The sequence below is a fragment of the Diuraphis noxia genome, unplaced genomic scaffold, assembly GCF_037042655.1.
Source record: "Diuraphis noxia isolate RWA-SAM2 unplaced genomic scaffold, SU_Dnox_SAM2 contig0002, whole genome shotgun sequence".
NCBI classification, from domain to species: domain Eukaryota; kingdom Metazoa; phylum Arthropoda; class Insecta; order Hemiptera; family Aphididae; genus Diuraphis; species Diuraphis noxia.
The window spans coordinates 85,804,288-85,815,682 of record NW_028301712.1 but is presented as its reverse complement, the minus strand read 5'-3'; the positions used below and the strand labels follow the sequence as shown (position 1 = coordinate 85,815,682).

Sequence of the window (11,395 nt, the reverse complement as noted above, 5' to 3'; positions counted from 1 at the left end):
TAAAAATAAAAATCATCAATACAACATTAAAATCTTTATCATTCAAGAATCAAATATTTTATTATTACTTGTTTATCTATAATACTAATTATTGGTCTTAATTAAATCCCCATAATACAATGTTTTTGAGTTCAGTCTATTGTTCAAGTAATTACTTTCTATTTCAGCCGAATTGCCTGGGCCAGCTAAAGAAATACACTAAATGACAAAACAAATTTATTATTAATAGACACATTGGATAATACTAATATTGATATAATATGTACATTATATTATATAATGTAAGCATCATCAAAGAAAAAATTGAAAACAAAAAAAATGCTCTTATATAAAGAGCGCTTCACTTTAAAAAAAAAATAAAATATCTACATATAATCAAGAATAATAATTTTAACTGATCCCTCATTTAATAAATATATTATTTATAGGTTTTCAAAATTTATCATCTGAGCAATTAATTATAATTTACATATTTGAACCAGAGACTAAACAAGTGTTCTGAAATCATATTTTAATCCCTAAAATGTTAGAAACCCAGCACATGCGAAAATATTACGCCGTCCAATGATTATTAATTTTGTATTTACCTTCAAAGTGCAAGGAGTTGCGTGATAAACTAAAATTATTTGTATTTAGTGATTTATTTCTTGTAAAATCTTTTTATTTAAATGACTACAGCAGTCTTTCCAATTCTGACTTGACAAGAGTTCACCATATATTTAGATTATATTTTGACAATAATATGTTTAACAATTTAACATAAATTATTATTCTATGTGCGTCTAAAATTATAAATTAAAGAAGAATACATTTTAAAAGAAAAATTATTCGAATCTTTAAATCCTAACCAAAACTCTTGTCATCCATTTGCAAATTGAACTAAAATATTTTAAACGGAATATTTTAATAGCAGTACCAGAATCGGAACAAAATAAATATAAGATCTTTTCCTGATATAAACATTATTTTAGTTTTATCATTGATTATAAATACTACAGTATTTATAATCAATGGTTTTATCAATGTTATTAAGGATTGACAATTGTGGGAGTGACAATAACAAATAATGTACTAGTTGATTATAAATTTATAATATTTCTATATTTCTGTTATTTTCTGAATATTATGGAATTATGGCCTACGGGATTGTTGTATGAAAAAGGCGCCAGTTGTCGGCTTACTAAAAAACTAATATTTTTTGTTAATTTAGGATAGCCATTGGTTACTAAAAATGGTTATTATAATAAAATAACATTTTAGATCTGTATTATATATAAGGTAAAAACCACTTAAATTATTTTATTAAAATATTTGTAGTTTACATTTAATGGAGTTTAAAAAGGTGTAAATCTACAGGCATTATTTCATTTGTCACGGGCAACACAGTGTGGGAGCAGCTAGTATATTTTATATAAATAATTTTCTCTTACTACCAATGAATTTTATACACCACCCTATAGTTAATGTAGGTTTTTTCTTTAAAAGGTCTGCCAATTATATATTATGTTTGAGCGCAAAATATTCTATTTCAAGTTTTAAGCATTTAAATTATTTTCTTAGATCATTTAATGATTTTTTGCTACTAAGTTGATATCATATAAAATAACATTTTCATTTATAGTTATTTAAAAAAAAAAAATTACTCATACATGTTTTCATGTTGAGATTTAAATATTAGCTATAACAGACAATTAAAATATAGATTAAATATGTTAATTTATAGATAAAATCAAACATACTTGCTTGTGTTCAATATTCTTTGGGAGAAAGAATGCAATATTTTTAGTAATCTGACGAGTTAATTCATATAGGCGTTTACCACCTCCATAATTCGGCATTATATCATCAATGTCAAAAGTTGTTTTTTGTGAATATTTAGGGCCACCCCACGGAGGTGATAAAAACACAACGTCCGCTTTTAAAGTGGGAATCAAAGCATAGTAATCTCCAATAATAAATTCTATACGATCTGATACACCATAAACCATGGCGTTATTTCGTGCAAGTTCTATTTTAATTGGATCAATGTCTATTGCAATAACTGAAAAATTCAATGATTTTAATTAAATTCTCATATAAGTTTTAAATTGAATAATTATTTGTAACCATAAATGAATGAATACAAGTTAAAAATAGTCTACCTACCCTTTTTACTAGTTAGCGCAAATTGAATAGAATTGCTTCCAGCACCACAAAATCCATCAATTATTAGATCACAAGTACACCGTTCAGCAATCATTCGACTTATTACTTCTGGCGTCGCTGAATACCAACTTTCTTAAGAATAATATATAATATAGTATAATATAATAATATACAACTAAAAAAAAATACTTCTTTCTACATAGAAGGTTAGGTATACATGAAAATTCAATTTTTACTCAACAATATGAAATATCCACAGACCTAAAAACTAAGTTTGAATTCAAAAAAAGACCCGGTATAACAACAATGTCTTTTGATTTAAATATGAAATATGAAATATAATATAAATATATAATATAAAAATATGAAATATCCAGACCTAAAAACTAAGTTTGAATTCAAAAAAAGACCCGGTATAACAACAATGTCTTTTGAATTAAACTTGTTTTTATCACAGTTTTATCTTTTTGTAACTCTTCTTTACTCAGTATCACCATCACAACATTGTGACAAAATATTTTTAATATAATAATATTGTAATTTTATGCTTACCACTGTCTAATTTGATTCCTTGGTCATATTTTTTAAACAGTCTATATCTAGAATGCCAATATTTTAATAATGAAGTATCTTTCTGTATTTCAGCAGGTAGTTTTTTAAAAATTTTTGGATCCAATCTTTGACGCTTGGTAACATTTTTCAATTCTCTTTTTCGTACGCGTTTATTTTTAAGAATTCCATCAATACCCATGATTAAGATTTAAGAGAGAACAATTGAAAGCACATATAAATTAAACCGCTGAATATACTAAATCTATTCTGTTGTCTGTAGAGTGTAAATGTGTAATTAAACCTTGGAAAATGATTTTATAATACTAGAATAGAGTCATGGAGTATTTTTAATAATCTATGAATTGATTTATTATTTAGCAACGAACTTTAAAATCAAATCTGTTTATTATTTTGTCACTCTAATGAATAGTGATACTGGAATATTTTTATTATCAATGAGTACCAACTATTTTTTGTATATAAGTTCATGATTTTTGTATACACCCAAAACCAAATACCCAATGACAAGGCATATAAAATTATAAATCATAGGTATAATATTTAAACGATGTCGTTGCGACGTTGCTGAACGTCTTTAATTTTGTTTTATTAATACTGCCATGTTCATTGTTTCGGTTTTTGCTGCTTTGTTTACGATTTAAGATTTCATAGTTCACATACCAATAAATAATTATTCTGATTTATTTTTCATCTATTCGGTAGTTTTTGCTATTGTACATTTGTACACGACAAAATGACTGGCAGCAGTGGCAGCTAATAATAAGTGGAGAACTATGATATTTGTTAACTATACAGTGGGAGATGCTTATAAAAAACTGAGATGATATCTATCTATTTTGTCATTCTGTTTACCATGATCATAATAATAATTATAATAGTATATTGACAATAATTGACCATGACCAATGAACTTATGAACTTATTATTATTTATTATTTATATAATATAACCATTTGGAAATTATTTTGAGTAGTGGGAATCATAGACGCAGCACGTAAATACCATATAGAAGTAGAACAATAATTTTTATGGTACCCATCGGTTGACGGCTATCATACTAAAATTTTAAATTAAGAGAAAAGATAATAACATAAGCACGATTTTCCTTAGATCATATACATATATGATCTATAAAATAAAATAAGCGATTTTCAATCCTGTTCAGTGGACAGTGATAAAATATGATAATTTTTGTAATCTCTATCTTTGACGGGCTGATAAGTGATAACATTAGATAATAATTAATATAATAAACCAAATAAACGATAGAACTCAAACTCAACTACTCAAGTCAAAAACTCAACTACACAAGTGCACAACTCAAGAGTCGTCACACATTGAGTTTTATATTCACCGTTATTGTTCCGATACTTAAACGATAATTTATCATGAAGCCTGTAGTTGCTGCTGATGAAATGTTCCCAGAAGGGACCAGTGCCATAATGGATTTGGATGATGAGGTAATTTAAATAAATGTTATATAAGTATAATAAGTATATGATCTATAATATATAATCAATGTATATAATATATACAACGTGATTCACCAAGCATGCTCAGTCTTTTTTCTTCAACAATACAGTTGTTCAAAATCTGCTAATGTTTGGAATTTTTAATACTTTATAAGACCATATTTTCAAATTTTTGAGAATTTTTGTGAACCTAAAGGATTATTCAGTGAAAATAGGTACTTTTGTTTTTAAAATGAAAACCTTCTGGAACTGGTTCTTCTGTAGTAGGATGTTGAATGGAGTTGTGCAGAAGAAACAATTTTGGTCTGCTCACCATCTGTTTTCTCATTTAACACAGTATAGATTCAATAAATTACATCTGTTTCATATTTTTAGTATTTATATTTTAAAACTATTGTCTTCTATACAATCGACAATTGAGATACTACTCATTTGAATTTTTAATCAGACGCATAACATTTTTTTTTTTTTATAATCCACTACATAACTTAGATTAAAAAAGGAGATTTTATATTAAAAACAAAAGTTTTTATTGCCACAGGACACTTCTAAAGTAGTATTGAAAATCTGAGTTCTTGTAAATTTATTACTAAATAAAAAACTGTAAGTAAGCATGCTTAGTGAATCATTCAATACTTAATTAAATTATTAAATGTATTGTTCTTAGACGGGAAGCAATGTTATATTTGAAATAAGTGACAAAAGTCTACAAGCTGATTTTTATAATGGTATGTTGTATAATATAAACACATGTATTTTATATTATCATTTGATATAGATATTGAGAGCAAATTTTAGTTTGCACTTTTAATGTTAAGCATAATATAATTAACATGTTAGTTTTAACTAATCATACTGTTTATTATTCTAAACAGGGTTGCAAATGTTTTAAACATGTTCTTAAAATAATTTGATTTGTTTTAAATGTTTGATACATAAACATTTAAAGCGTTTAAAAGGATTTAAAATAAAAAAAGAACAAAGCGTTTCCCCCCAGAGATTATTTGTATGAATTGATAAGAATATTAAATGTGTTTTTATTGTTTTTAATAGACCTTACTATGTAAACAAAAAAAAATATTAAAAAAATTGTGATTTTAAGTTTCTATGCAGAATGGAGTTTTACTAAGCTCCTGAAAATAATTGTGAAAACATGACACTTCATTGATATTGAGAAAGCTTGTAATGTTCATCTTTCTAACATATAATTTTCATTAGTTAATAATACGATCATTAATTCTTTAAAAATATATGATATAATATTTTGTCTACATTTTAACATCTTAAATAGTATAGCCCAGTGGTGCAGAACCCTATATTAAGGTCGAGCCATAGCCCTACATATTTTGATAATTTGCGATAAGGGTGCTTCATATTGACCACTTTACTCTCCACGTTACGCCATTTTTGAAGAAATATTAAGATAATGGGCCTCTTGAAACAATTTTTGCATTGCTAGATTTTTAGGACTTTCATGCCGCTAATACGGCCATATTACATAATATAGTACCATAGAAGCCCATATTTATTATACAGTGTTTAGATATGATATCAAAAATATTAATTCAAATACAATATTTTTGAGTTGGCTTTAGACATTAGGAATTAACCAATTACTTAACAAAATGTATATATTATGCTTAGAAACCAGAGTGTTAACTAATTTCCTAACATTTAAACAAAATATGAATCTCACTATAAAGTTAAATTACTAAAAAAAATATTATAATTTTTTTTTCAAAATTTTAGTTGTTTTTTTTTTTTGTCTGCTTTATAAAACCATTTCAGCCTGATTGGTTTCTACTATATATGTATAATATTTTAGAATGAATTGAATCAAATTTCTAAACAAAACTGAAAAACTAAGAAAATCTTAAAAAAATATATTCACTAACTTACGGTAAATGATTTTTAATATACTAGATTAAACATTAGTTACATTACTCATTTTAACTTGTGAATAAATAACAATTTTTTTAAAAATCTTTGATGTTTTTTCTCTGTTTGAAGAATAGAAGTGAGAGATTTTTTTCCTGAAGTTTTGATTGTATAAGATGATGAGTATCAATAGTATTGTATTGGGTAATCTTATGTAATAGGTATGTGAGGGTAAAAAATAATCTCAAAATCCTGGAGTAAAAATACTGCAATAAAAAAAGAATTTATTTAATAAATAATTTATAAACTATGTATTAGTTTAAAAAAGGTTCTCTGCTTAGCAAACAGAATGATTTAATGCATTTTACTACCCCATACTTATTAACCACATACATCTATTGTATGGTTTTTTTTTTTCATCAATGGACTACTTTTATTTTTCAGATTTTAATGATCTGAATGACGATGAAGAATTTTAACATACAAATATCAAATATTGAAAAAACTAACACACAAATTACTTGGCACATAATAACAAATAATGTCAATGTGGTCGTGAAACAGTTTTTTCTTTAAAAATAATTTTGTATTATGTCAAGTATTTGTTATGCATTTTAGTATTAAAAATAATAAGATATTTAAAAAGCTCTATTTAATTTTTTATATTATAAATTATAATATAACAGTGTTATGAACTTTTGAAGTACAATCATTCTTATGTTTTTATTCTATTATTATTAGTAAAATGAACATACAATTCAAAAATGTCCATCTCACTTCAAAATCATAATAAACGTGTGAAGTTCACTAGATAATATCCTTGTTTATAAATTTGATGATAAGTCAATTCTTCTAATATTAAATATAACAGCTAAATGGATTAGTCATAATTCAGAATGTACAATTTGACGAGAAATACATATGCAAAACATAGACAACACATAATATGCTGCCGTCATAAGTAAAAACTCTGTAAGTCCCAAAAAAATAAAAATGAGGTTATAAAAAAAAAATATTGTGAAATTCGGCTTGTGTAGATGAAATATGAATATGTTGTATGTCTGAAATATTACTCCAAACATATGATAAAATCAATGATCAAATAACTTAAACGCCGTAAATCGTAGAAAATACAAAATACATAAACGCGTTTTTCTCAAAATCGTTCTCCAGTGACTTACGGCGTTTTCGCTTATGACGGCAGTATAGCATCATCTAAAGTTCAATATCAATTGAAAAATAATAAATATACGTCTAGATTAGAAAGCACATAAAAGTATTTTCCATGATTGTTTAACCGGGTGTTTAACTATTCTACTATACTAGTAAGATTTTTGAATAAATAATAATGTCAATGTCTAAAAATATAAATACAATATGAAATTGTTGACGGTTTTAGAATGCTACTACAAATGATAATTCTATATTTATCATCTTCAGATTTAATCTTGTTACCCAATTTTTATCAAACTTTTTTTAGTACTACATAATAGAAATAAATAATTTATCTTGGAAGTATGAAAAATTCAATTTAATTTAAATATACATATACCTACAACACATTTGTATTGTTTTATTAATTAAGTTAACAATTTAGAGACTTGTAATTGAAAATAACTTGTCTATAGATATTGTGTAAGAAGGAAATGTCTCATAAACTTAATATTGTACAATTTCATCTTTATTATTGTTAATTAATAAGCATTACATGTTCTAAATAATATCAAACAACGGTTGGACACTTAGGAACCTAAATACACATATTCATTAAATGATGGACTGAATCATATAGTTTAATCAATAAATATATATTTATTGTTTACCTAACCACATTACATTTTGTCAATTACATTGTGAAAGTGTCAGGTATAAAATAAAAATACAGACACTTGAATATTTTTTTTTGTCTACTTTGTAGGAAGTGTATTACTTTTAAAGTTTATTTAAAACTTAACATTGTTATGATTCTTCAATGTTTGAAAATCATCAGTAGATTTTCCTGGAACTGAAAGAAACTAATGCAAAAATCAAAATAATGATACTTTAAGCCTTAAGGTGATCATCATCTCGATTCCAATGTTCAAGAAAAATTTGTGCAGTTTTACATTTACACAAAAATAAATTTTAAAAAAACATTGTGAGAAGTTAATGTTTATTTGGTTTCAATGAGTTATAAAATACAATTAACTAAAATTATATTTGTTCTAAAAATGTAACTTAAAATGAAATTAAATTGTATACAATGTTTAATTGTTGTTAATGTTATAATAAAATAGAAATATTGGTACACAATAAATATAGCTGCATAGCTTGTATCGTATACAACCTTATTAAGTAAGAGTATATTTTTAAGTAAAAATATTCTAATTGAATTTATATTCATTTTTAGTAGTTAATGTTAATGATTAAACTTTCAAAAACAAAAATATTTGATCCCTTGAATTATATTAACATAAAAATGATAAAATAAAAAGAAATTAATATTTCATTAAAACTATAGGCTTTTACTTTTACCTTAACACATTAAAAATATCTTTGATTTATATAACACGCAACAGTCTTTAATGGTGTTAAATAAAAAGTGATATCAGTTAAATTTAAACTTTATTTAAAGTAATGGATTAACAAAATTAATAATTAATCCCAATAGGGTTCATCAATTGCGTAGTTATCAGCATCATAGTTGTAGACAATATTATCATTTCTATCATTTTGAGCTTGTACTTTGTATGGTTGCATTTCTTCAAATTGAGCTGTCTTTGGCTTATAAGCGCATGTTTGTAAATGATTTGCCATTTCATATTTTTCTACATAATAGTAATGGCCATAAGGGCATTGAACTTTGTTCGGAAACGACTTTTTGCACTTTTTAAGATGATATGGCAACCTGTGACGGCGAAGTTTGTGGTTTGGATCTAATGGACATTGCACTATGTCCAAATAGTAGATACCAAAATCGACAATCTCGCATGTGGATGGATCGTCATTACTTGAATCTTGAGATGACGACATTTCTAATAAAGTTGCCTGTTGGTAAAATAATTTGTCAATTATTAGGTATGTAAGAACAATAGTATAATATTGTTTTTACCAATAAAGATTTAGTAAGATGATCAATAAGAAAATAATGTGTGCATAATATGTTTAGATTGTTACCAACATATAATTTTAAATAGTTAATTAAAAACTAGGTACATATTCAGATTTAAAAATAATTTAACAGAAGAATTCTGTAAAATCATTTATCAAAAACTTTATAAAATATACAACACGTGTACTGAATTAGGTAATAGGTATTAGGTACTGACGCTTTGCTTTGATCTGCTTAAATTTTAGAATTATAATTTACTTAGCAGTAAAATATGAACAAAAATTACGTTTTATTTTCTAAAAACTTGAAGATAATTTTGAATAAAGAATTACAGCAACTGGTAATATCCAACATTATTCTGAAAAAAAGTCCTTGAAAAAATTAAACAATGGTTTGAATATATAATTATTACATTAATTTGCTACTTAAACATATAAATACTAAAATTAATGGTAAATTAACATAGTCATTATTATCATATTACTTTTCAAAATGTGGATCCAAACTCCGTCAGGATAAATAATACAAATTGTATTAATATTTAATATGAAATATTAATAGTAAAAATTATAAACAATAGTTAGAGAATTATAGATGAATAATTTAACAAAACGTACTGTAATCAGCGATTATATTGTGATAACTTGATGTTTGACTTGGTAGAAACTGTGGTAAACATACCTATATAGTACACACGATTTAAGAAATCTTAAATCGTGGGCAGACAATTAGACATGTAAAATCTAAGACCATAGATAAATATAAGTCCAAGACTATAACTATTACAAAGGCACTATAATAAGGACCTACATCTACCTATATTGCTCTAACCTTACTCATTCCTATAATTGACAATTGTCAATTGATATAATAGCCAATAGGTATGATTAAATAATAATAATATTAAGTTCATTGAATCATGAATTGATATGGATACTAATATCATAATATTGATAATATTGTTCTGTGCTAATTCGATATCACATGAGAGTAAAATATTACCGTATGGTCAACCGTGAGACAACACAAAAGCAAATACCTTATCAATTATCATAATCGTTAAAAATAATAAATATTTAAAATGTTCAAATCGCAAAACTTTCTTCAGATTTTTTGAAATTTGGATTTATAATCCAATATTATGTTTAAGTGCGCGCGTTGTAATCATACATTTAAAAAAAAATACAATTTAATTAGGCAAATAAAATTACACACGGAGGGACGCACCGTTAAATCTTCAAGACCACTGATATATGCAGATATTGAATTAAATATAATTAATATGAATTTGCTTGTTTTGTGTTGCTTGCTGTTAATTGATCTTCGTGTCAAGTCGTTGGTGTTTATGGAATAACTGGGGACGAGGTGGCAGCGGTCTAACGCGTCGGCTGTGGCCCAGCCGGACCTGGTTCAATCCTCAACCATCGGGCGGCATTTTTCTCCGGACAAGTCACGTAGTCCGGAGAACAAGTGCCGCCATCACCCACTCCGGGGCATGGCAGAAACCTACGGGTGCCCCAATAGAAATTCTGTCAAACAGGCGTCCGAACTAGGCCTAGCGAAATAGCGCCATACGAAAAAAAAAAAAAAAATGGAATACCTATACGAAATAGTTCATCGCTTATGGTATAAATGTATAATATTATTGACTTGTTTTTATTATATTATTCTAAGATGACAAATCACATCTATTGTCTATTCCTCTAATCACTAATTAATTCATTTATATATATTATTATTTATATTATAATTAAGGGGATTCGATACCGTGATTGGCGTGATTTTCTGTCATTGTCTAGCACATGTGCGTCATAGGATTTTAGCCGTATTTTTTGCCAAACGTACCGATGGCTAAAGCGAAGCGATAAGAATTATAAAAACAGATTTGAATTTGTCATCAAATCTACTTGAAATCGACTTTCCCGCATTTTTGATTTTTTGATTTTAACTTCAACAAAAATTTAAAAATTACAATTTTTTGATAACAATTTTTAATATAACATAAGCATAACATTAATTAGAATTTGGAAGATAATATCGAAAATGTTAAAAAGTCGATCTCAAGTAGTCTTGACGACAAATTGAAATCTGTTTTTATAATTCTTGTTACTTCACTATTTCCATCGGTATGTTTGGCAAAAAATACGACTAAAATCCAATAACGCGCATGTGTTAGACAAAGACAGAAAATCACGGTATCGAATCCCCTTAATAAGAAATACGATATTATAATTGA

The 11,395-nt window shown here is 26.0% G+C and overlaps 3 protein-coding genes across 9 annotated transcripts; 1 reads left to right on the top strand and 2 right to left on the bottom strand.

Moving 5' to 3' along the window:
* Positions 1-34: 34 nt before the first annotated feature.
* LOC107163345 (trimethylguanosine synthase-like) lies at positions 35-3,134 on the bottom strand. Its single transcript, XM_015510725.2, has 4 exons — positions 2,698-3,134; positions 2,146-2,277; positions 1,740-2,041; positions 35-198 (listed from the first exon to the last, which is right to left on the bottom strand). The coding sequence occupies exons 1-4, from the start codon at positions 2,894-2,896 to the stop codon at positions 85-87; spliced, it is 747 nt and encodes a 248-aa protein (XP_015366211.2). The 5' UTR covers positions 2,897-3,134; the 3' UTR covers positions 35-84.
* An 816-nt stretch (positions 3,135-3,950) lies between these two features.
* On the top strand, positions 3,951-6,777 carry LOC149059037 (COP9 signalosome complex subunit 9). Its single transcript, XM_089221734.1, has 3 exons — positions 3,951-4,178; positions 4,858-4,918; positions 6,513-6,777. The coding sequence occupies exons 1-3, from the start codon at positions 4,107-4,109 to the stop codon at positions 6,545-6,547; spliced, it is 168 nt and encodes a 55-aa protein (XP_089077860.1). The 5' UTR covers positions 3,951-4,106; the 3' UTR covers positions 6,548-6,777.
* A 1,426-nt stretch (positions 6,778-8,203) lies between these two features.
* Positions 8,204-10,067, bottom strand: LOC107163362 (uncharacterized). Of its 7 annotated transcripts, none has more exons than XM_015510745.2 (3): positions 9,644-10,066; positions 9,446-9,530; positions 8,204-9,095 (listed from the first exon to the last, which is right to left on the bottom strand). In XM_015510745.2, exon 3 carries the CDS (start codon positions 9,078-9,080, stop codon positions 8,706-8,708), a length of 375 nt encoding a protein of 124 aa, XP_015366231.1. In that variant the 5' UTR covers positions 9,081-9,095; positions 9,446-9,530; positions 9,644-10,066; the 3' UTR covers positions 8,204-8,705. The 7 variants fall into 7 exon arrangements, with proteins under 7 accessions (XP_015366231.1, XP_015366230.1, XP_015366232.1 ...); XM_015510744.2 differs by having other exon boundaries at positions 9,446-9,517; XM_015510746.2 differs by having other exon boundaries at positions 9,446-9,517; positions 9,777-10,066.
* Between the last annotated feature and the right edge of the window lie 1,328 nt (positions 10,068-11,395).

What these genes read in the sequence shown, in the direction of transcription:
- LOC107163362 (XM_015510751.2), bottom strand. Translation starts at nt 9,080, where the DNA reads ATGTCGTCATCTCAAGATTCAAGTAATGACGATCCATCCACATGCGAG.
- LOC107163345 (XM_015510725.2), bottom strand. Translation starts at nt 2,896, where the DNA reads ATGGGTATTGATGGAATTCTTAAAAATAAACGCGTACGAAAAAGAGAA. An exon ending in AGGAATCAAATTAGACAGTG is followed by an intron (nt 2,278 to 2,697) that starts GTAAGCATAAAA and finishes ATTATTCTTAAG; the next exon opens with AAAGTTGGTATTCAGCGACG. An exon ending in TGCGCTAACTAGTAAAAAGG is followed by an intron (nt 2,042 to 2,145) that starts GTAGGTAGACTA and finishes TGAATTTTTCAG; the next exon opens with TTATTGCAATAGACATTGAT.
- LOC149059037 (XM_089221734.1), top strand. Translation starts at nt 4,107, where the DNA reads ATGAAGCCTGTAGTTGCTGCTGATGAAATGTTCCCAGAAGGGACCAGT. An exon ending in TAATGGATTTGGATGATGAG is followed by an intron (nt 4,179 to 4,857) that starts GTAATTTAAATA and finishes TATTGTTCTTAG; the next exon opens with ACGGGAAGCAATGTTATATT. An exon ending in ACAAGCTGATTTTTATAATG is followed by an intron (nt 4,919 to 6,512) that starts GTATGTTGTATA and finishes TTTATTTTTCAG; the next exon opens with ATTTTAATGATCTGAATGAC.